This window comes from Pyrus communis, chromosome 16 (genome assembly GCF_041283825.1).
Source record: "Pyrus communis isolate YQ-2024b chromosome 16, ASM4128382v1, whole genome shotgun sequence".
In the NCBI taxonomy this organism is placed as follows: domain Eukaryota; kingdom Viridiplantae; phylum Streptophyta; class Magnoliopsida; order Rosales; family Rosaceae; genus Pyrus; species Pyrus communis.
In genome coordinates this window covers 359,886-384,078 of record NC_142580.1, presented here as the reverse complement: position 1 = coordinate 384,078, position 24,193 = coordinate 359,886, and the positions used below count along the sequence as shown (strand labels likewise).

General features: G+C 38.0%; 3 protein-coding genes across 3 annotated transcripts; 2 read left to right on the top strand and 1 right to left on the bottom strand.

The window, feature by feature from the left end:
• Positions 1 to 590: 590 nt before the first annotated feature.
• On the top strand, positions 591 to 9,321 carry LOC137731086 (alanine--tRNA ligase). The gene is made up of 23 exons (XM_068470162.2): positions 591 to 1,015; positions 1,520 to 1,758; positions 1,852 to 1,992; positions 2,112 to 2,258; positions 2,500 to 2,652; positions 2,827 to 2,956; positions 3,492 to 3,588; positions 3,680 to 3,800; positions 4,029 to 4,088; positions 5,072 to 5,122; positions 5,195 to 5,290; positions 5,641 to 5,742; positions 5,850 to 5,972; positions 6,537 to 6,680; positions 6,776 to 6,847; positions 6,953 to 7,028; positions 7,120 to 7,262; positions 7,354 to 7,462; positions 7,542 to 7,729; positions 7,921 to 8,010; positions 8,114 to 8,293; positions 8,512 to 8,685; positions 8,856 to 9,321. The coding sequence occupies exons 1-23, from the start codon at positions 676 to 678 to the stop codon at positions 8,925 to 8,927; spliced, it is 3,048 nt and encodes a 1,015-aa protein (XP_068326263.2). The 5' UTR covers positions 591 to 675; the 3' UTR covers positions 8,928 to 9,321.
• Positions 9,322 to 9,718: 397 nt separating this feature from the next.
• LOC137732183 (MAP3K epsilon protein kinase 1) lies at positions 9,719 to 20,049 on the top strand. Its single transcript, XM_068471481.2, has 24 exons — positions 9,719 to 10,396; positions 10,854 to 10,988; positions 11,355 to 11,375; positions 11,869 to 11,942; positions 12,029 to 12,119; positions 12,214 to 12,297; positions 12,493 to 12,594; positions 13,185 to 13,316; positions 13,626 to 13,697; positions 13,877 to 13,980; positions 14,136 to 14,241; positions 14,362 to 14,748; positions 14,947 to 15,282; positions 15,361 to 15,405; positions 15,772 to 15,951; positions 16,070 to 16,153; positions 16,361 to 16,452; positions 16,538 to 16,621; positions 16,908 to 17,755; positions 18,024 to 18,412; positions 18,484 to 18,618; positions 18,862 to 19,268; positions 19,472 to 19,586; positions 19,666 to 20,049. Exons 1-24 carry the CDS (start codon positions 10,337 to 10,339, stop codon positions 19,840 to 19,842), a joined length of 4,260 nt encoding a protein of 1,419 aa, XP_068327582.1. The 5' UTR covers positions 9,719 to 10,336; the 3' UTR covers positions 19,843 to 20,049.
• A 117-nt stretch (positions 20,050 to 20,166) lies between these two features.
• Positions 20,167 to 23,199, bottom strand: LOC137732184 (eukaryotic initiation factor 4A-3). The gene is made up of 8 exons (XM_068471482.2): positions 22,750 to 23,199; positions 22,395 to 22,635; positions 22,200 to 22,280; positions 21,933 to 22,040; positions 21,722 to 21,841; positions 21,219 to 21,386; positions 20,663 to 20,749; positions 20,167 to 20,558 (listed from the first exon to the last, which is right to left on the bottom strand). Exons 1-8 carry the CDS (start codon positions 23,037 to 23,039, stop codon positions 20,445 to 20,447), a joined length of 1,209 nt encoding a protein of 402 aa, XP_068327583.1. The 5' UTR covers positions 23,040 to 23,199; the 3' UTR covers positions 20,167 to 20,444.
• Between the last annotated feature and the right edge of the window lie 994 nt (positions 23,200 to 24,193).

The following is a 24,193-nucleotide window of genomic DNA, read 5'->3' as shown; positions in this document are numbered from 1 at the left end:
AAATTTCTTAAAATCTCAACGAAAACGTAATATTTGAAATGTTTAAAATACACTATGAAATCATTTAAACTTAATTCTCGATTGAATACGAATAACACTTTATAATCTCCTTTAAAATTATATTGAATTTATATAAAGCCCTTAAAAATATGTTTGAATGTCTGAAGTTGTAAAAATTAAAATCAAAATCTCTCAAAATTCCAATTAAATACACTCTAAAAAATTGGAATGTGCAAGTCACACAATCAAAAGAAATGAAATTGTGAATGAAAGTTGGATATAGCTGAGACGCTTATGTGTGGAGTGCTTTTTATCATGAAAAATGTTGAAATTTGTATTAAACATACAAGTGCTTCTTAACATACATTTCTCTTGCGAGCATTCGTGCTACTCATAAAAACTTTCAAATATTTACGCTTTAGGATCGCTTGTAATTGTAAAAAAAAAAAAAAAAAAAAAAAAAAGACTATTTCCAGAATAATTCTACATATATCCTCTCTTTTTTTCCAACGATTCTAAATATATCCTTGGTAAATTGATGGCATAGATTATTTTTACCAACCTGCCTAATTGTTTACCTTTACAAAAAGAAAAAAAAAGGCATATATTTTCACAACACAAAACAAAAAGGGTTGTAACTTACGTTGCCAATTAAACCCAATGGAAAAGGGATGAATGAGGGGTGGAATTCGTGAGAAAGGAGCTATAGCCGTCCGCGCCCTTCTCATTTCACAACCTTACCCTCGTTTCACTTCTCCTTGTACTCCCACTCATTTGCCGCCGCCACTCCTCTCTCGCGGTCGCCCCCTCGCCGCTGCGTACAGGTGCTACTCATCCTCCGCGAAGTCCTCGTCTCCCTCCGCCATGCCGGGCGCTGAATCGCAGGGACTGGAGTGGCCGGCGAAGCGCGTCAGGGACACCTTCGTCAAGTTTTTCGAGGAGAAGGCTCACGTCTTCTGGAAGTCTAGCCCCGTCGTTCCCCACAACGATCCCACTCTTTTGTTCGCCAATGCTGGTTCGTCAATCCCGATTTTGATTTTTGTTGAAGTTGACTTGTTACTGGATTTTACCGTGGCGGAAAACGAACCAGGCGGTTCAGTCCCGTCTTATATTTTAGGGTTTTGTGCGAATGTTGAACCTGAATCGGGTAAAAGGGCGTAGTCACAGGTAGCAATTCGTCGTACAACGGAGGCGCTGAAATACCTCGTTGATTCGACGGTCCCCGTACCTCCATTTGCGCCCCGCTGAAGGGGGAGGGTTTTGTGCGAATAGTAACCATTTACGCCCCGTTGAATCTTTGATTTATTTTTCTAGTAACTGTGCATATATTTGTTAATTATCTTTGGGTTTACGCAATCCTGAGAATCTACGCGGGTAGTTCAATCCAGTGTTGTGTTTTAGTTTCGTTTAATTTCAGGGTTTTGTGCCTTTATATTGAATCTTTGATTGTTTTTCCACTCACCAAATATAGTATATAGTTGTTGATAGGCTCGATTGTATGCATGTTTCGGATGGATAGGTATGAACCAGTTCAAGCCCATTTTTCTGGGGACAGCAGACCCAAACACTCAGTTGAGCAAGCTGACTCGAGCATGCAACACCCAGAAATGTATAAGAGCAGGCGGGAAGCACAACGATCTCGATGATGTAGGGAAAGACACTTACCACCACACCTTCTTTGAGATGCTTGGCAATTGGTCTTTCGGGGATTATTTCAAGAAGGAAGCCATTGGATGGGCTTGGGAGCTTCTCACAAAAGTAAGCAGATTTCACCCAATTTTAATTTTTTCATCACCGGTGACTATGTTAACGCTGATAATTTTACTATGACCCTTGACGTATTGTATGCAGGTTTATAAGCTGCCAGAAGATCGAATTTATGCCACCTATTTTGGTGGTGATGAGAAGGCTGGTCTTGCTCCTGATGATGAAGCTAGAGAGTTGTGGCTTAAGTTTCTACCAGCTGGTCATGTACTACCGTTTGGCTGTAAGGTGTGCTATTCTTTAATTTCTATTTATAACAGTTTTGTAGTGATTGTTCATCAGGTTGAATGACCTTATCTAATTGGTTTTTTTGGTGTTATTGTTGTTGTTTCTCTCCTCCAAAATAGGATAACTTCTGGGAGATGGGAGATACTGGTCCTTGTGGTCCTTGCACTGAAATTCATTACGATAGAATCGGAAATCGTGATGCTGCATCATTAGTCAACAACGATGATCCTACCTGCATTGAAATTTGGAACCTCGTCTTTATTCAGGTATAACTTTGACCTCATAATTATGGATCTTTGTATATGGATGAACATTTCTTTCATATAGTTCCAGAAAATTGGCATTGAAAACTGGAATTGCGATTAATGGTTTGTACTTATTAGCACAAAATCAAAAAATTGAAATATAACCTTCCATTTGCCACATAATTTTACTTCTTTTCTTTCTGTTTTATTTTTCTGACAATTAATTTGGTGAACTGTATTTGTTCCTTGATTACTCCAACAGTTCAATAGGGAAAGTGATGGTTCTCTAAAGCCGCTCCCTGCTAAGCATGTTGACACTGGGATGGGATTTGAAAGATTAACTTCCATACTTCAGAACAAGATGAGCAATTATGATACTGATGTGTTCATGCCCATCTTTGATGCTATCCAACAGGTGAGATGTCAATTTTGTAGGGTCCTGTTAAAGCACAATGCCTTTAATACCATGAAAGGGTGCAAACCCAACTACATAGAGTATATAGAGAGACACCTACACCCAGTAAAGAAGAAAGAAAACGAATCAAATTCTGTTATTGACATTGCCTTCATGTCTCCAATATTTTTATAGGCAACAGGGGCTCCACCATATTCTGGGAAAGTTGGTGTGGATGATGTAGACAAAATTGACATGGCATACAGAGTTGTTGCAGATCATATAAGAACTCTTTCATTTTCCATTGCTGATGGGTCTCGTCCAGGTAGGCAGACAATAGTTAAACAGACGCCTCATTCTGTTTTACTGAAGTTTAGGTCAGTGGTGTCTGCTTCCCACTGGAGACAGAACGTTTATGGGACAGGGTTGTGAGTTATTGGTTGTGGTTGGTCTACTTATTCATTAATTTGCTCATTGCCTTTTGGGTCTTTATTCATCAGGGGTGTTATAGTTTATGCTGAAGGCTTATGTCCTGTGGTTTTTAAACTAGTTGGAAAGGGTATATTCTTTTTAATCTAGATGGTGACTAACCAGATTTCTAGTAAGTGAGAAAATACTTTAAGATAATGATACGTGTCATATTTTTATAGAAAACTTTTCATCACCACCACCCCCCCGCCCCCGGGGCTGTGTGGGGGTTGGTATTGATAGTGTCTATTTAAGGGTCACAACGACTTTCACATCATTTTTATTAGCTACATCTTACATTAAGATATAAATGTTTTTAAGTTGTTTAATTCTTTCTTAACCTTTTTGTGGAGTAATTTAAAGTGTACCTTACGAGGTTCTACTTATGTTAGGCAATGACGGCCGCGAATATGTTCTGAGGCGCATTCTTCGTCGCGCTGTTCGGTATGGAAATGATGTCCTAAAAGCTAAAGAAGGATTTTTCAATGGGTAATAACGACAGACATACTGCAATTTGTGATTTGTAATGTTTCTGATTGTAATTATATGGAGTGTTGATATGATACTTTGTGGAATCCAGGCTTGTGCACGTTCTGGTGACACTGATGGGTGATGTTTTCCCAGAGGTACAACAACATGAAGCACATATCAGGGAGATAATCAAAGAGGAGGAAGAAACTTTTGAGAAGACTTTACAGAAGGTATGAATGTACATTTTGAAGTTTTGTATGGGCATTTTGTTTCCTTTGTTGCAAAGTTTAATATTTTTGTGGTTCTTTTGATTGCATTAAAATGAATTTCCTATTCATGGAACATTTTATTCTTTTTCATTATATGTACACACTGAGTTGTAGAGAGATTTATGATTTTTTTGGAGGGAGCGGATGTTATGTGCAACTAAGTTGATTTGATGATTGATTTGTTTTCAGGGAATAGAAAGATTCAAGAAGGCTGCTCAGGATGTTCAAGGGAAAACATTTAGTGGACAGGTTATTATTTTCTGAATTTTGTTGTACTCTTCCACTTATTTTCTACTGGTGTCATATGTGTCATTGCTGTGAGTATTATTCTCACAAAAGAGAGGGATAAGCTTTTCCTTGTTCCAACTTTTCATTTAACCCTACTGCAATGCTTCTTCTTCTAAAGCTTCTGAAAATGCAGTCTTATGTAATATCTAGTTGGTAGAAAACTGATTTAACAAAGGATGTGTCGACAAAACCAAATCCCACACAAATATTTCTCCGTGCATCATAAGTAGAAACTCTGATATCCATGTTGAGAAAGGGCACTCTTGATACCTGGTATCCAGTGTATGTACTTTGTTTAGTTTCACCTGACTTGAATTTAAGTTGATCACAGATGCTGCTCAAGTTTGTTGGAACATGATCTTGACAATTAGCTTATTAACTTTTCTCATAAAGAAAACAATTAGCTAGAATAAGGGCTGGTTTGGTATTGCTGTGCTTTGAAAAAAAGCTGCTTCTGCTGTGCTGTGAGAATAAGCAGCTGTGAAATAAAGCAGCAGAGTGTTTGGTAAACTTTTTTGTAAAAGTGCTTTTGAAAAGAAAAAAAGCAGTATTAGAGTGTTTGGTAAACTTTTATGTAAAACAGATGTGAAAAAAAGCCGGTTTTTCAAAGCTGGGTTTTGCAGCTTCTTGTTTTTGGCTTTTTTTCACCCAAAACTGTGAAAAAAAGCTGAAGCTGAGTGTTTACCAAACACAAAAACAGCTCCCAGCTTTTTTTGATAGCAGCTTTTTTCAGAATCACCTCAGTACCAAACCAGGTCTAAGTGTGGATGAGTTGTGATGCTTCTTTACAGAAGTGTGGATACACCAACTTAAATAATTCTTTGTTGAACTGGACCATTTCCATTATCTATGGGTAGCAGACTAGGGATAGTGCTCATGTTTGAAGATTATAATTTTTTCCTTACTGATTACTATGGCTTACTTTGTTCCTATTGTGACTGCAGGATGCTTTTGTTTTGTGGGACACATTTGGGTTTCCATTAGATTTGACTCAGGTACTTGAGATCTATTGTCCTCTTTGATATTTATTTGTACAAGACTGGCTTACTTATACTTTCTTCCTACAGTTGATGGCAGAGGAAAGGGGATTGATAGTTGATGTTGAGGGTTTCAATAATGCTATGGATGAAGCTCGAGAAAGATCAAGGAGTGCTCAAAATAAGGTACTTTATCTTCCGACATTTTCCCACTTTTGCTCATCCATATTCTAGTGTCAACTTCATATGTTGGTCAACCTTTTTCTCTTCATATGACGCTGGTTGTTTAAAAAGAAAAATTTTAGATTTCGGGAACTAAGTGACATGATAAAATTTATCTCGTGCACCCTTTCTCTTTCTGCACTCCCCTGTTTATTTCTGCCTCTTGATTTATTTATTTGAAAGATCAAAATAAAAAGGGGTTTATAGGGGTAGACAAATGGTTTGTGGGAATATCTTCTCTTAGAGATTAAATGGTATATCAGAAATTTCATGTGGTAGCGCACTCATGTTACCTTTTTTTTAACCTCTTGAAGCAAGCTGGTGGTGCTATTGTCATGGATGCTGATGCTACTGCTACATTGCACAAGAGGGGAGTTGCTGCAACAGATGACAACTTTAAATTTATTTGGAACCAGGTCATTTTTGACATTTTGCATGTTTTATATGTTTTTGCTGAATTATACAAAGATTGCTATTCAATGTTTATTCCTTGATATACAAAATTGTTCCTCTACCAATACAGGACCATGAAAGTGTGGTAAAAGCAATTTACACTGGTTCTGAGTTTATTAATAGTGCTTCTGCTGGCAATGAAGTTGGTATAGTTTTGGAGTCTACAAATTTTTATGCTGAGCAAGGTGGTCAGGTATTGTATAGTTTGGTTACTTTGACCCATCATGTACTATTAAAATTATTTTGATGTTACTTCCATGATTGAATTGTTGGTATAATATAGTCTACTAAACTTACTAGTTACTAGGATGTTACTTCAATGCACAAGATCTCTCTCTCTCTCTCTCTCTCTTTTAAACAAATGTGTCAGATCTTTTACGAAAACAAAATATTAGCTGCAATTATGGAAACTGGAAATCAATCCTCTTATTGCTAATGATCGAAAAATAATCAAATTAGAATTTGTTGGCCTCTAGTGCTGTGCATGCACATCCCCAGCAGCTTCATAAATCATAATACAAGGAAACATGATGTACATGGATGCAAATTTGGACTCACTTTGAGAATGAGGAGTAATTCAAGATTTGTAGGGTCCTCCGGTTTTACCTTTTGTTTTCATTCTTTAGCTTATTATATTCTTCTTGATCGGAAGCACTATGTGTGAACTAGGTTATACTCTATTGGATCACATTTATTGAGATTGTTTTGATTCTCATTAATCATTTTGTGCATCTGGTTTAATTTGATGTGCTTGTAGATTTTTGATACTGGATCACTTGAAGGATCCTCTTTCTCGTTTCAAGTTTGCAATGTTCAAATTTATGGAGGTTTTGTTGTCCACATTGGTTCTTTTTCTAGAGAGAGTGGCAAACTCTTAGTCGGTGACAAAGTAAATTGCAAGGTGATTCTTCCTTTTATTATTTGCTTAGAGTTATGCATCTGTGACTCAATCTATGTTTCCTTTTGTTTTAACTCCTACTGGGTTCTTTGGTACAGGTTGATTACAATAGGCGTAAACTCATTGCCCCCAACCATACATGCACGCACATGTTGAATTTTGCTCTGAGGGTATGTTCAAATGCCAACAACCCAAAACCTGCTATCGGTTTTTAATTGTTATTTTCTTAACTGTTTTGTCCGTGTAGTTGATGACATTCAGCATTTCTAATGCAGGAAGTTCTTGGAAATCATGTCGACCAGAAGGGTTCTATTGTTCTTGCTGAGAAATTGAGATTTGATTTTTCACATGGTAAAGCTTTTCAAGTTAGTGCATTAATTTAAGAGGATTGGGTGATCTGTGTCTATTGAATTTCTTAAAATTTCTAGTGGAACTTGAACAGGCAAGCCGGTAGATCCTGACAGTTTGAGAAGAATAGAGTCAATTGTGAATGAGCAAATCAGAGCTGAATTAGGTGTATATGCTAAAGAGGTAGCCCTGGTTGATGCCAAGCGCATCAATGGTTTAAGGGCTGTATTTGGAGAGGTAGTTTTCTGAATGTTAACATAATTAGTTAGTCTTCTCAATGGCTATATTTTTGTGTTGCGTGATACGTATATTTTTGCTTTTGGTGTAGGTATATCCTGACCCAGTAAGAGTGGTGGCTATTGGGCGAAAGGTTGAGGATCTTTTGGATTACCCCGAAAATGAGGAATGGTTATCAATTTCAGCAGAACTTTGTGGAGGTTAATGTCATCTCCTACTGATGTGTTGTTGGGGAATTTCCTTCTTTTAAGCTGACCTTTATCTTTTTCATACATCTAGGGACACATATATCAAATACACGGGAAGCAAAGGCCTTTGCTCTTTTATCTGAGGAGGGAATTGCTAAGGGAATACGGAGAATAACTGCTGTCACAAGTGAAGGTGCTTTTCAGGCAATTGAATTGGCTCGGTCGCTTGAGCAAGATGTACATGAAGCGTCCAAGGCTGAAGGAAGCTTGCTGGAGAAGGTTGTTTCTCTTGATCTTTCCCCAGAATCCTCATTTTTTGGATTCAGAAATGACGATTCAACTATTTCTATAAACTAATGATGTTATGCTTATGCAAGTAAAGGTTGACCGGATAGAGTGTTCACCAGATCTTTTATTTGTAACTAATCTTTTTTTATAACATGTTTCTGTTTTTGTTTTTCATTTAACAGAAAGTAGCTTCCCTAAAATCTCGTGTGGACTCAGCACCAATTCCAGCTGCTAAGAAAGCTGAAATCAGGGCCAAGATGGCTGTACTTCAGGTATTTCAGTTAGGCGGGACAACACTTAGGATTTTGTTTTTTTACTTATTTAATATTTTATATACTTGTACTTTAGTGTAATAATTCTTGCTCCATCCAACAGACCCAATTGAAGAAAGCACAGAAGATGATTGCGGAGCAAAATATAAAGAATGCTGTAAAGGTTGCAACTGAGATGGCTGAAGTTGCTGCTTCAGATGGGAAAGCTTACTGTGTTTCCCAAGTTGATGTTGGTTTGGATACAGCCGCAGTTCGTGAAGCTGTTTTGAAGATCACTGGGATGGTCAGTAGCACAATTCACTTTCTCTTTGGCCTCTATGCGATCCGATAGGTGTCATAACATAACGTAGAAACCCATCACCATGGCATGAATTGAACTATGCTTGAATAGTAGTCATCGTCATGACATACTTTGATTGTTATTCGCTATGATGTTGATCAATTGTCAATTTCTTGTGAATTTGAGGAAAATAACTTGAAATCATGATGGTACATGAACAGGGAATGCCCGCCATGGTTTTCAGCACGGACGAGACCACAAATAAAGCTTTGGTGTGTGCTGGCGTACCAGGGGACAAGGGCACTCAGTTGGAGGTCTCAGAGTGGTTGACAGCAGCCATAGGTCCTTTGAATGGAAGATGCGGAAAAGGAAAAGGTGGCCTTGCTACTGGCCAGGTTAGTGTTTATCGACTTATGTCTCGACCACTTTCTCCAATTTTTTTCCTTGTCCAGAATCTGAATATGGTTTATGTTTGTGTAAATCATATTACATTTCGTGCTTAAGATTTAAGTTGGTTTTATTTCTTACCTTTTTCTCAAATTTTCCATTGAATTGACGATATCAGGGAACAGATGCATCTCGTATGAATGAGGCGATAGACCTTGCAACGAGTTTTGCACAGATGAAATTGAGATGAAGGATGACACGAAGCTCCACAGAAACTTGGAAGAATTGGATAGATACTACAAGAACTGCAATTAAATTTAGAAGTGATGAGAAGCGCAATTATATACTAATCAATTACATAGCTAGGCGTTGAATGAGAAAGAGAAAGACTTGTCATAACATGATAATGTTTTAAAAGTTATGCTGTGTTGCATGAATCTGACCTGTCTGCCCCATTTAGTTTCAGGAAAGAGGCTAAGAAGTTATGTACAACGGCTGTATTTTTTGTGCGTCTCTCTCCTCATGTGGCATGTTTATGTGAGGGGAGAGATACGCACCGTTGAACTTAAGATCTCACGTTCGTTTGTTGTGTGTCCATCTCTCCCATCATTGACCCACATTAATGAGATTTGAGGTTTCCTTAACGTAAGGATTTTGGTCTTTTGGTTGAAGGAATGCTTTTTCGTATCTGCAATTGACAAGAGTATCAAATTAGGTGACTTTTACCTTTGACCAAAAGGGAAAAAACAGTAGGACAAATACCGTATACGGTTCCTTAGTCAAAAGGCTATGCAAAAGTATGCAAGGCCTTTCTTTATGCCTCAAAATGAAAGCGCCTTAGAATGCCCGTTCGGGATTATTTCGAGAATATCAACAATACAAACAAAAGCGTTCAACTATGTTTAACAGAAAAATTTAGGAGTACTTTTCGAATAAGTACTTGCTGGGATTTTTAATAAAATTTCGAAGGGTTAAAATGATTTTTACTACAAAAAAACGATTGTAATTGGTTTAAGTTAAAAGGATTTTAGAGAAGCACTTGCCCTCTAAACACTCGAATTTCAAATAAAAAATGTTATCATTTTTTCATGAAAACACTTTAAACATAAGGTATTCTGAATAGAAGTGCTTTCTTATAAAAGCGATTCCAAATATTTATAACAGAGGTGGTTTTTAGAAAAGTTGGGGAAATTGGTTGCAACAAAATAAGAGAACATTCCCCTCCCATTTGACCCTTCTCTTTTTAAAGTCGTTAATCGACAGAAGTGTCCCCGCTGGAGTCCACTGCCCGTCTATCATTGCTGAGTTGGAGCCTTTGAGGTCCAGCAAAAGGAAGAGGAGTGCTCTGCTCTTACTCCTTCAATTGCCATTTTATTTATTTATATTTATTTTGTTATGATAGTTTCTATGATGATCATGTCATGTTACCACCACCTCCATCCTAATAAACATTCAGTTTCGTAGTAACACCCTCCCTCTCCCTCCGTACATTCTCTCTCTGTACAAGTCGGAGCTCTGCTCCGTCCTCCCTTCCTAGAATTCCGGCAAGCTGTCCGATCATAATTCCAAATCCAATTCTGTCCCTCTCTGTAGCTCCACTTGTTCTGATGAACCACCATCTTCTCTAGGGTTTCTCATCGGTAAGCCGATTCCGCAGAGATGTCTCGGCAAGCGGCGTCGGCCCACTTCCACAAATCCAAGACTCTCGATAACAAATACGTAAGCAAGTTCATAGATAGCTCAATTTCCAGTTCACAGTTTCTTCCGTAGTAATGTGTAATTTGTGTTTGGAATTAGAATGTCGACAGTTTCTTCTCTGCAGTAATTGGTAAATAAATTGAGGGTTAGGGTTTTTGTTTTTCGATAGTGTCTGTATTTCGTTCCCTGCATTTTCCTAACTGAGCGTTTGCGTTGAACTGTTTAGAGGTTACTAATTTTGTGATTTTCAGCTTCATGGTTTGTTGGTTTTCACTGACACTCTCCTCCATTTGGCTTCTGAGAAACTAATGCTTTATTGCTCTAATTCTTAGTCTGGCACTGGCAGAAAATATCTTCAACAAGTCCTCTTTCGAAAAAAATTAAGATAAATTCATCAACGTCTAGATATGGTGTTAGGATATCCAACAAATCTTTCGTATTATTCGTATTTTGAATTATGTGAATATTTTTGGTGTAGATGCTTGGAGATGAGATTGGAAAGGGAGCATATGGTCGAGTTTACAAGGGTTTGGATTTGGAGAATGGAGACTTTGTCGCAATTAAACAAGTTTCTTTGGAGAATATTGCTCAGGAGGATCTCAACATTATAATGGTTGGACCAGCTTTCCTTTGTCTAGCAGTTGTTACATGTTCTTACAAATAACCATGAAGGAAATAGAATTGCAATAGCACATGTTTTTAGATAGTCTTTGTCAATTAAATGTGAATATATGTATATATGTGTGTTCATGTAGATATGGCTGGGCTTGAAGGCCATTTGTTTCAGAGGATTTATATATGATTTTGCAAATTCGGCTATGTGTCGTAAAAGTCAAAATTATGATTTATATTTATGTTACTCAAGCATACCATCTCTCCTGCATATGTTGTTTCCAGTTTACACTACATTAATTTGGCTCACTGGCTGCTGTTTTTCTTTTGATTGCTTCTCTGGTCGTACAATGCGGTGACATTTTAGCAAGAGATTGATTTACTCAAGGTATGTTTTATTTCTTTGTTGTCATCTTTGCTTTTCTGATGTCAATTATTTACCTTAAGCTGAAATCTTTTACCATAAATCATGTCCCGTTATTGTATGTTAGCACCTGTTGCAGATCAACTTTCTGGGGTTTAAATGAGGACCCCTTGAAATGGGTTGATTTTTATGTACCTGCAACTGTAGCCTATAGCCGTCCTTCATATTTTGCACATTTATCCTTCTGTCAGGATTCTGTTAAATGATAGGAGTCAGTTATAGTTTTTGGCAGGTCTTATATATGTTTGTATTGTTGATTAAAGTATTAGCGAAAGCTGATTGAAATTTTGGGCCTGGCCAACACGATCCGCTGTATACAGTGGTTTTGATGCATTTCTTCTGAAATGCTGTTGCTGAGTTGCCCTTTGCTAACCTACTAACACTAGACATTCGGGATGCCTTTGGAATGAGATGCATGCTGAGTACAATGCTTAGGGAATTAAATTCACTTTTGCAGAATTTAAATCACAAAAACATTGTGAAGTACCTTGGATCCTTAAAGACAAAGACTCATCTTCACATAATCCTGGAGTAAGTGAGCTCGCAATTTTCCCCAATATTTCATGTGGAAACTCTGTTGAGAAAACTTTGTGATGTTTTTATTGCTATACTTGTAGATATGTGGAGAATGGCTCACTTGCAAACATTATCAAGCCAAACAAATTTGGACCTTTCCCAGAATCATTGGTAGCCGTGTACATTGCTCAGGTTCCATAATGTCCTTGCTGTTCGTTATTTGTATGTGTAGGTGCGTGCAAGTTAGATATTTTAACTTGATATTTGTTATAAACTTATGATACAGGTTCTGGAAGGGTTGGTATATTTACATGAGCAGGGAGTAATCCATCGGGATATCAAGGGTGCAAATATATTGACAACTAAAGAGGTGACTTACATGTGTATTTCTCATCTTTTCTAGATGAGTTTGCTTTGATAGTTACCATCACCTTCTTGTGAAGTATTTGTTCGATTGGGATTTCAAGCGTGCAAAGATATTGGTCTACAATCAGTTGCTTGTGTACCTTCTCCATTTAGTAATAACTTATTGTATTGCTTGATCTGTATGGGTCATCCTTTTCAGGGGCTTGTGAAACTTGCTGATTTTGGTGTTGCGACAAAACTGACTGAGGCGGATGTTAATACACATTCAGTTGTTGGAACACCATACTGGATGGCCCCAGAGGTATTCTTATTTTCCTTTCCTTTTTCCCCATTCTTTTTTTGGTTGTTGAGAAGAAATATACTTGTATAGGCAATTCATCCTCCCATATGGAAATTTCCACATGCGTGCACCTCCTGGAACCACATAATCCAAGTAATCCAGCTAAATCCTCCCAAAAGAGCACCCTTTTCTCTAGCTTTATTAGGCCCATACACTCCAAACAACCACCAATCTTGCTGTTATTCCCTGCAATAACTTTTTTATTGAAACATGGCATTCTCCCTCAGCCGACTCTAATACCGTCACACCTGGCCTCAGAGGTATTTTATAGTTGCTTTTATTATGCTAATTAATTAATATTAATAATAATAATTATTATAATTATAAGGAAAAGAAAGTCTGCCTTTAGTATATGGGAGCAAGAGGAACTCAGTATTTGTTTTGTTAAAACTAGCTTGATCATGCATGCCAAAGCACAAATGTAAGCAGTCAAATGAAATCGTTTTTTGCATGACGTGCTGAATTTGTGCTGAAAAAAAATCATGCTTTTGATTCAGTAATGAAAATGCTAACGAGAGGCCTTAATTTGATGGAAATTATATATGTTTTAGGTGATTGAAATGTCGGGAGTTTGTGCTGCTTCGGACATTTGGAGTGTTGGGTGCACTGTAATTGAACTTCTTACATGCGCACCTCCTTACTACGATCTACAGCCTATGCCAGCATTGTTTCGTATTGTTCAGGTGTGTTTAACTTTCATTTATTCCCTAATTTGGTCCATTTGTTTGGCATGGTCTTTTTTTTCTTTTTTTTTTTTTTTGGGGGGGGGGGGGTGTGGGGGGTTAGGAAGCGCAAAGATGCATGTACTGCTGATTTTGAAGTGGTCATTTTCAAAATTGTGTCAGCTTGCAGTTTGAAGCTGTTTTCTTGCCCCCTTCCCTTTAGGCTTTTGTATGCAAACAGTTCCCTATAATGCTAATTTTCTTAACATTGAGTGCTAGTGTTGACAGTTTTGTTCTTTTTCCTTTTCCCTTTGCCTTCAATTCTTTCAGGATGAGCATCCTCCCATACCTGACAGCCTATCCCCGGACATTACTGATTTTCTGGGTCAGTGCTTTAAGAAGGTGAGGCAGAGATATTTTTACTTAATGAAGAGTATTTAAGTCCACGGATAGATGGTCAAGTTTCATGGAATTTAGACTTAGAACTAAGTCTTAGCCTTGATGGAATTTTTCCTTAACTAAAAGTGGGTTAGTTGTAACTTAATTATATTCATCTATAACATTTTTGTTGCATATCTCAGGATGCTAGGCACCGCCCTGATGCAAAGACATTGCTTTCTCACCCTTGGATACAAAACTGCCGGCGAGCTTTGCAATCTTCAATTCGTCATAGTGGAACTCTAAGGTAGGTGTCATCAAGTACATCCTATGCAGTTTTTTGTTGGGGCTGTCTTGGCTTCTTTTGTAGTATTTTTCATTAGGTGTTTTTTTTGTTAGAGCTTTCAGCTTATTCGGATTGTTGTTTGGTAATTCATTTTAAAATACCCAGTTATTTTGCAGACAAGAAGCTTCAATAGGTGCAGAAATTTCCAATGGAGATAATCCGGGTTCTGCTGAAAGTCCTTCTGCAGAGAAAGTTGAAGTAGCTGCTTCAACCATTAAAGCAGTGAGAGTCTTTGCCTTTTTGCATTACGCAAACTATAGGCTTAATTCAGTAGCAAAGTTTTTTAATCTAAGCTTTGGATTTTTCTTGTATTATCAGTGACTTGGCTCTTTTGAACTTCAGGACTCTGGGAAAGGATTATTATCAACTGAGATTCCTGATATGGGAAGATCTGATGATAACCCTGCTTCAGATGTAAAATCGGTTGAGGAGAAAACGGATAATTTAGAAGATGATCTGACAGACGAAGTTCCCACGTTAGCTATCCATGAAAAGTCATCTTTGCAAAATGGTTCTGGCAGATTATCTTCTCAGGAATTGGCTGCCTCTGAGCCAACTGAGCTTGACGAGCCACCACATGCTAGCAACCATGATGCAGTGCTGGTGAATGGTGAGGTCAGATCTCCTGAATTAACGACAAAAAATGTAAGTGGCAAACAAGGAGGAAAGGGTGTTGGTTATAGAGCTTTCGGTTTTGGAACAAGAAATCTGGATGGTAGTTTTCAAAAGGTGAGACTGCAGCAATTGATGTTGATTTTTGTCTAACTACTAGCTGGTCGTATTATGCATGTTGTCGGTTTGGTGTTGTCTTTTTTGGGTAATATTTATTGTGGTGTCATATTTTGAAGTCCTGTGTAGAGATTGTTACTACTTTAACTTCAATCTCTCATATTTCTTACTCCTAGATTTGTGTCTGTTGTTTTGAAGGCTGCTAAGATGCCAGTTTTGTTGGGAGGTAATGAACTCAGTAAATTTAGCGATACTCCAGGAGATGCTTCCTTGGATGATCTGTTTCATCCATTGGATAAGCATCCAGAGGATAGGGCAACTGAGGCTTCGACGTCTGCATCTATGTCACAGTCAAACCAAGGCAATACACCTGGGAATGATGCGGGGAAAAGTGACCTGGCTACAAAGTTGAGAGCTACAATTGCCCAAAAACAAATGGAGAGTGAAATGGGTCAGGCTAACAGCAGTGGTGGCAACCTGTTACAGCTTATGATGGGTGTCCTCAAAGATGATGTGATTGATATTGGTGGTTTGGTATGTTTCAAATTTTGAGTCCTTCTGTTTAATTTGCTGACTCGTCATCTCTAACACATTTTACTGTTTGTGTATTAGGTTTTCGATGAAAAGATGCCTGGAGAAAACCTATTTCCCCTACAGGTATTCACATTTCTTTTGTGGTTTTATGATTTATCCCATGTGTTAAGGATGTGTGATAATTTTTTTTCTTCTACGGAGTGCGTTAAAGTCTAACTAGCTACAACTCTGAAGAATTTAAGACTGCAAATCTGCACCTCTGAAGCAGATTGTTTTATGAGTCTCATTTTTTTTAATTTTTTTGATAAGAAAATGTATGAAAGATACAGTAACTTTATTATCACTCGTCACAAGAGTGACATTGGTGCAGTGTGGTGCCTAAAGTGTGTGCTGCACAAATTGTAAAACAGAAACATCACACCAATCATATAAGTATTTGTCTGCCATTTTTTTATGTGGAAATAATATCTGCTATTTCTTGTTTGGTAGGCTGTTGAGTTCAGCCGGTTGGTCGGGTCATTGAGACCAGATGAAACAGAAGATGTTATTGTCTCCGCCTGTCAGAAACTCATTGCTATCTTCCATCAGCGCCCAGAGCAGAAAATTGTTTTTGTTACTCAGCATGGTTTGCTCCCTCTAGTGGAATTGCTTGAAGTACCTAAAACTCGTGTATGTGGACCCATTTTTACCTCTCTGGTCATGTTTATGAGAATTATAAAAGATGGTTGTCCACTTTTCAATTAGCTTTCTAATGGCTGTATGTGATTGTTGTTTCCCACTTTTGCAGGTTATATGTTCTGTGCTTCAAATTATAAATCTGATAATCAAAGATAATACTGATTTCCTGGAAAATGCTTGTCTTGTGGGTCTGGTGAGTTATAATGCATTCAGGTTTTTGTGTTTTGTTATTCTGCAGTTGCATCTGGGCTATTGGCATCACTGAAAATTGAATCAGTTTTCTTTACATGCATACACATCTTATCTTTGTTTCTTCCCTCTATCTGAGTTTTATACTCCAGAAATTCGTGTTAGGTATTTGTTATGCAGCTTTAATTCCCATTGCTAACTTATATGACAGATCCCAGTGATAATGAGCTTTGCTTTTCCTAATCATTCCCGGGAAATTCGTATGGAAGCAGCTTATTTCTTACAGCAGCTTTGTCAATCAAGGTTGTGCTCCCTTCTGTAGTTAGTCATAATATTCTTGTTCACCGGAAAGTAGAGTTTGAGGTTGACATTGAGGATTTTTATGCAGCCCTTCAACGTTGCAAATGTTCATAGCCTGCCGTGGAATACCTGTTTTGGTGGGCTTTTTAGAGGCTGACTATGCAAAATTCAGGTTTGTGCTTCTGTTTTTTTCCCTGTTGTTACTGTTAACCTAATTAAAAGTTAGCTAACTTTCTGTGGCCTCGCTCTCTTCTTGGGGATGGGTTATTCTCATAGAAGTTAGGCCACAGAGGACATTTTTAATTGTTTGAACCCTGAACTCCCTTTTAGAATTAGTCAGACCATTTGGCTGTGAGGGTTGGTTGTGACTGATTAAGAAATGTTATTATGTTTTCAAGCTTATTATGGATAGTTAAGATTACTTGTGTCAAATTTTTATTAGACATTTTTGTATCCAGGGAAATGGTTCATCTAGCAATTGACGGGATGTGGCAGGTCTTTAAGCTTCAACGATCAACTCCTAGAAATGATTTTTGTCGCATAGCCGCGAAGACTGGAATAATGCTGAGGCTTATTAACACCCTTTATAGCTTGAATGAGGCAACCCGCCTAGCTTCCATATCTGTCGGGGGTGGATTTCCACTAGAAGGTTCAGCTCAGCGCCCACGGTCTGGTTCATTAGATTCTGGTCATCCGATTTTTGCTCAGAGTGACGTACTGCTTTCTACAACTGATCAACATGATCTCTCCAAGGTTAGACATGGATTGATTGATTTTCATTTGTCAACTGGAACAGCAGAACCTGCACGTGCTTCAACTTCAAACTCTCAAAGATCAGATGCCAATCAATCAGATCCAAGATATCTTCATCTAGATACTGATAGAGCTCAATCTAGCAATGTGGTAGTGGAAGCTTTAGTTCCTTCTAAATTGACAGACTCAACATCAGTAGACAAAGTAGTAAATATTACAACTAAGGAACCTTCAATTACCTCTCGGGATCTAGACCTCAGGCAGCAGCGACCTGCTAATTCTTCTAGTAGGGCATCCACAGATAGACCTCCAAAAATGATGGAAGGTACATCAAATGGGTTTTCAACAACAGTAACTACTCAACAGGAGCAAGTTCGTCCCCTTCTTAGCTTGTTAGATAAAGAGCCTCCTTCCAGACACTTTTCTGGTCAGCTCGAGTTTGTACGCCACCTGCCAGGTTTGGAGAGACACGAAAGTATATTGCCCCTGTTACATGCTTCTAATGAAAAGAAGACAAATGGAGAATTAGATTTCCTGATGGCTGAATTTGCTGGTAACAGTCTTTATCTAATCCATCATTTAGTTTATAACCTGTAAACAAGTGTGCCATTTGGAATCTTTAAATTTTATAATACGTGAACGATATAAATTAGTGTTAGGATCTAATGAATCAAACACAATTTTTTCTCCCACTCCTATTGAGCAGATATATACCAAAGTATTGATTTTAATTGCTTTCTTGTTCCATAATGTTGTTTAGCAATTACATGGGCCCATTTTATCTACTTCTAAGTATAATTGATTCCTTCATTATTTTGCAGATGTCTCTCAACGTGGTAGAGAAAATGGGAATGTTGATTCCACTGCTAGAGTTTCACATAAAACGATGAATAAAGAGATGGGAACAGTAGCATCTATCAAAGGAGCTGCTTCCACTTCTGGCATAGCATCTCAGACGGCATCAGGTGTACTTTCTGGTTCTGGAGTTTTAAATGCTAGACCAGGCAGTGCAACATCATCAGGTTTACTTTCCCACATGGTTTCAACATTGAATGCAGATGTTGCGAGGGAATACCTAGAAAAGGTGGCTGATCTTCTGCTTGAGTTTGCGCAAGCAGATACTACTGTAAAGTCATACATGTGTAGCCAAAGTTTGCTCAGCCGTCTTTTCAAGATGTTCAATAGGGTGGAGCCCCCTATTCTTTTGAAGGTATTTTCAGAAAGTTCCGTTGGTTTATGTTACTGCAAACTTGATAATGTTGGTGCTCTGTCATTGTACAGATACTGAAGTGTGTAAACCATTTGTCAACTGATCCAAACTGCTTAGAGAATCTTCAGCGGGCAGAAGCAATTAAATATTTGATTCCAAACCTTGAACTCAAAGAAGGAGCTCTTGTTTCTCAAATACATCATGAGGTGGGCAATCTGTCCTATTTCTAATGTTAACAATGGATTGTTGGCTAGTAAGCCGTTCGTTTTATTGTGTTTGTTGTTTGTTGTTTGAAATTAAATATATGTGACCCCCTTCTGTCCTTAAATGTATAGTATTTTAGTCTGTACGGATATTAGCTCTACATAGAATGTTGATGATAAGAAAGGAAACTTCTTTAACATAAAATGACTGAGTTATAACTGTGTTGTTCTCATTGTTTTTTCTAGGTACTCAATGCCCTGTTCAATCTGTGCAAGATTAACAAGAGAAGACAGGAACAAGCAGCTGAGAATGGAATAATTCCACACTTAATGCACTTTATCGAGTCTAATTCTCCTTTGAAACAATGTGCGTTGCCTTTACTGTGTGATATGGCTCATGCATCGCGTAATTCGAGGGAGCAACTAAGGGCTCATGGTGGGTTGGATGTTTACTTAAGCCTTCTCGAGGATGAACTTTGGTCTGTGACAGCATTAGACTCGATTGCCGTGTGCTTAGCTCATGACAATGACAACCGGAAGGTGGAACAAGCATTATTGAAAAAGGATGCAGTTCAGAAATTGGTGAAATTCTTCCAGTGCTGTCCAGAACAGTATTTCGTGCACATATTGGAGCCATTTTTGAAAATTATCACGTATGTGATTGCATATATAGTTCATTTACTAGAAATTAATTATTGTGTTTCTAACCTTGTGCATATAAACTTATTGATTGATTACGTCTTGTGTCATGTGTCTGACTGGAAGATTTTGTTTCTGAATGATTTTAAGTAGCATGTTTTACAAAGCTCCCCTTTTTCCTTTGTGGACATAACGATTGCTTTCTTTCTTTTTGCAGGAAATCATCTCGAATTAATACAACATTAGCTGTAAATGGTTTGACACCGCTGCTCATCACGAGACTAGACCATCAGGATGCTATTGCCCGTCTAAATCTTCTTAAACTGATAAAGGTGGGGGGAATTTTTACTATTCTGGAAGCTATCTATTTGCTTCTTCCTATTGTTAATACTGTTAATATGTCTGAGGCAGGCTGTTTATGAGCACCACCCGCGGCCAAAGCAATTGATTGTGGAGAATGATCTGCCTCAGAAGCTTCAAAATCTAATAGAAGAACGCCGAGATGGGCAACGATCGGGGGGCCAAGTGTTGGTAAAACAAATGGCTACTTCGCTGCTTAAGGCACTACATATTAACACCGTCTTGTAGTTAAAAGCCACGCTCCGCCCGCCCAGGACTATTTCTTTTCGTAAGTTGTAGATTTGATTCTTTAGGAAAAAGTGTATTTATTGTGTGTTGACGAGGTGGCCGTCTTTTTATATCAGTGAGCTGCTTTGCTTGGCTTTTGTTTTCCTTCTCCTTTGTACAAATATTTGATTACGCATATTCGCCTATGGACACTTTATATTTCAGTCAGTTTCACGATTTGGGGCCAAAACTCGGCATACAATCACCGAATTTGCGGTGACATTCTCTCATTCTCCGTGGTGGTTCGAGCTGTCTCAGTGAATCAAACCATTGATGCAAAAAACATTGGGAAACATAAAACCTGAATTCGCTACCAAATATGCTAAAACCAAACACACTACAACTCATCAAGGTACTCAGTCTGCACACATGGTGCTTTAAATCCGAGTCACACCAGCCTAAGTTAAAACATTATCGTTACAGCACAAGTAAACAAAGCATGATTTCAACTTGTGCTGGTGTACAATCCACCGCAAAATAAAGCCACGACAGCCGCACACATTAGTCATTCGACGCCAGAAAAACCAATCCACATCATTCGCACACGGGATGGCAAGCAACTCTCATATCAAATCCGCAACATTCATCGGCATTTCGTCTATCTGCGTACTGTAATACTGCTCGATGTCTCTTAAAATCTTAATATCATCACTTTTCACAAAGTTTATTGCCACACCCTACAAAGACAAACAAATTTCCCATATTAATCAACAAATAAACAGAATATCTTAAAAAGTACTTTCTGAATCAAAATTTTGATTCATGAGCGAGAAAAACAAACCTTGCGCCCGAAACGTCCAGAACGACCAATTCGATGAATGTATAGCTCTCGATTGTTTGGGAGATCATAATTGATAACCAAAGAAACCTGATGAAAGAAAAAAATATCATGATAAGAAAAGCAGTTTAAGGATTATATGAAGGGACTAAAAGCTACACTTTTTGAAGAAAAACTGATCATAATTGAAAACCATTCAAAATTGTTTGTCTAGATAGAACCTTCAACTAGGACTGCTTTTTAGTTTAAGGTTCAGGTGTCCACATCACTGTGCAGTAAATATACGGACAATAGATGTTTTACTTTTTTCTTCAAGTAAGGTTTAGGCTTTTTGTAAGAATTTAAGTAAGCAGCAAATCCTTCTCTAATTCGTAAACATTTTTCTGGTTAAATTGGGGTACCAGGTTTATTTGGTCCTGACTACCAACTGAACAGGCAAAAAGGATCTCAAATCACACACTATATTTGATTAGTTTAACTACTCGAACCAAATAAAGTCAAAGTCAAGAGATGATAGATTCTAGCTAATGATTGGACAATTGGGATAAGAAGAACTTGCCTGCTGAACATCAAGGCCCCGGGCCCAAACATCGGTTGTGATCAGGACGCGAGTATTACCACCACGAAACTCAGCCATAATAGCATCTCTTTCCTTCTGAGGCATATCACCATGCATTGCAGAGACAGTAAAGTTATTACTCCTCATCTTTTCAGTGAGCCAGTCCACCTACCCAGTGAAATTCCAACAGTCATGCACCAGGGAATGAAATGTTAGTCAACCAGAAAAGGAAGGCGTTATGGCAGTGTGCCAAAAAGGAAAACCATTGCAAACAGACTATCTTGTGTGTATCGAATATCAATGTATAACTAGTAGGCACTAATGAAAATAGCTAAATCAGGATACAATGCATATGAGAACATACAATCTATACCCAAGCATCTAATAGGTGATCCCATTTTATATTTCTACTTTCCGCATGGAATCAATAACCTAACTACGGCCTTGAAACCCCTATTTTCTAATCAAACTTTCAGTTATTAGTATCACAGAGAAGTATTTACCTTTCGCTTGGTGTTGCAGAAAATAACAGCTTGTGTAATCGTAAGGGTATCATAGAGATCACAAAGCGTATCAAACTTCCATTCCTCTCTTTCGACAGCCACGAAAAATTGCTTGATTCCCTGTCATCACAACAACACAGTTTACTACATATTTCACATTGCACAGAAAGGCAGCATACGTACAACAATACAAAACAGAAGCATTGTGTACCTCCAACGTCAACTCATCACGTTTAACAAGGATCCTTACAGGTTCAGTCATAAACTTGTTGGTCATCTCCAAAATTTCATGAGGAAGTGTAGCAGAAATCAAGCAAACCTACAATGTTACAAAGTTACAATTGATTTCAGTTTCAGAAAGAAATACTTACTTGGACAATAGTCGTAACACGACCGACATAAGCAACAATAGTCGTAACACGACCGACATAAGCACATGTGACACATACAAATATGTGAAAGAAAGAAAAAAAAATACCTGGAGCTCAGGAGGAAGATATCTGTAGACATCATAAATCTGATCCTTGAATCCTCTGCTCAACATTTCATCAGATTCATCCTGCAAAACCGAACCAGTCCCGAAAAAAAATCAAAACAGGGATCAATGAAACTAGAAAGGGAAAAATCCAAAATTCACAGTTAAAAACAGAAAAGATAGGAACAAGAGACTGACAAGAACTAATAATTTGATGGCTCGAGTTCGGAGAGTTCTTCTTTTGATCATATCACAGACTCTGCCAGGAGTTCCAGATACCACATGAACGCCATACTCGAGCTTTCGGATATCCTCACCCACGCTTTTGCCTCCAATGCAAGAATGAGCTTGTATATTTATGAAATTCCCAATTGCTAATATCACCTTCTCCGTCTGCGCCGCCAATTCCCTCGTCGGAGACAATATCAAAGCCTGAACCCTATATACAATAGATACAAATATACATGCACAAAATCAAATTAAAATTTTCCCAAGAACCAAACAGAATAACAACAGAAGGAAACACTAGAGATCCAAAGTAGGGCTGACGTACTCCCGGGAGGAGGTGTCGACGAGCTGGCAGACGGTGAGGGCAATCATGGAGGTCTTGCCGGTACCGGACTGGGCCTGGGCGATGACGTCGCGGCCCTCAATGATGGGCCTGACGGCTCGTTGCTGGATGGCGGAGGGCTTCTCAAAGCCGTAGTTGTAGACGCCTCGGAGGAGATCATCCCTTAAACCCATCTGATCGAAGGTCATGATGGGCTCAATCCCGTCGGAAGTTACGAACTCCAGCTTCTCGTCACCCATTCCTCCGCCGCGTCTCGCCGATGTCTCTGTCATAGCTCTGATATTCCGATGACGACGACTATCGAGCAGGCTTGTTCGTGGTGTTGTTTTAGGGTTTGTTTGGCTGCCCTTGTTTCCCTGGATACGATTCACGCGACTGAGTCAAACGAGCGAGTGATGGAAGGCGTCGAGGGTTTTATAAACTTTTAAGTATGTAGGTTACTTTTTCACTTTCTTGTTTTTTATTTTTATTTATTTATTTGTAAATTTAAATATTTATTCCGGCCTCGAACAAAATAATTGGGACCAAAAATGTATACTTGGATCCGAAATGACTCCATACTCTTGGTACTTACATGCACTTGTATAATGAAACAAATTCTTTGAACCTTAAGCTTTTTACCGTAGGTCGTAAAAAGTAGTGTGATGCCAATATATTAAATATAATTTTTTTAATCTTAAACGATATTGTAGAGGGCAGTTCATAGTTGTTGAAACTTTAGTTCATATAGAACTCCAACAGTCTTATGAGACTTTTTCACACGTTCGTAATTGATGAAACCTCAACTAGTATAGATTTATAAGGATAACGTTATTTACATATTCATTTTTTACGTTTTACACATTTTTTTTACTTTTCGACCATCGTATGAAATAAATATGTGTTGTTTTTTTGGCATTTTAAAATCACGATCTTAACAAACTAAATTTAAGAGCCACTTACACATCGAGTAAGGATAAACTTGAAAAATTGGATATTGACAGTATTTGTTTTCGTAACAAATTAACACAAGCATAATTTGTCAAGTTAACATGTGAAAAAAATACAAACGCGAACATATTTTGTAAAACTAAATAGTAACATGACACCACTCATTACACTATGGTTAAAAAAAGCATATACTTGTTTTAATGGGCTCTATTGAGTTACTTGTTATCAATACTACTAGTTAAACTTGACTCGAACATTAATTTTTAGTATGTATTTTTGTCGTGTTATCAAATTGTGCATGATGAACAAGTCAAGGTAAGTTTTTTTCCTTGTACAAGTTAGTACAACATTTTAAGTAGGACTGTTAATTGTTGAAAATTAGTGACTGCGATTATTGTAAAAAAGAGAATCAAAAGTGAAAGTAATGATTGTAGGCCTTAATGGAGGCAACCCGAATTATTCATTTTAAAGGATCTGACAACAATTCAATCCGCCG

Bases quoted from the DNA above. Each gene is read 5' to 3' on its own strand.
- LOC137732184 (XM_068471482.2), bottom strand. From the start codon at position 23,039: ATGACAGAGACATCGGCGAGACGCGGCGGAGGAATGGGTGACGAGAAG. The intron at 22,281-22,394 runs GTCAGTCTCTTG...TCGGTTTTGCAG, and splicing joins CCATCAAATTATTAGTTCTT to GATGAATCTGATGAAATGTT. The intron at 21,387-21,721 runs GTAAATACTTCT...TTCACTGGGTAG, and splicing joins TCTGCAACACCAAGCGAAAG to GTGGACTGGCTCACTGAAAA.
- LOC137732183 (XM_068471481.2), top strand. From the start codon at position 10,337: ATGTCTCGGCAAGCGGCGTCGGCCCACTTCCACAAATCCAAGACTCTC. The intron at 11,943-12,028 runs GTAAGTGAGCTC...CTATACTTGTAG, and splicing joins CATCTTCACATAATCCTGGA to ATATGTGGAGAATGGCTCAC. The intron at 13,698-13,876 runs GTGAGGCAGAGA...TGCATATCTCAG, and splicing joins TGGGTCAGTGCTTTAAGAAG to GATGCTAGGCACCGCCCTGA.
- LOC137731086 (XM_068470162.2), top strand. From the start codon at position 676: ATGAGGGGTGGAATTCGTGAGAAAGGAGCTATAGCCGTCCGCGCCCTT. The intron at 7,029-7,119 runs GTAAAGCTTTTC...GAACTTGAACAG, and splicing joins GAGATTTGATTTTTCACATG to GCAAGCCGGTAGATCCTGAC. The intron at 8,686-8,855 runs GTTAGTGTTTAT...TGACGATATCAG, and splicing joins GTGGCCTTGCTACTGGCCAG to GGAACAGATGCATCTCGTAT.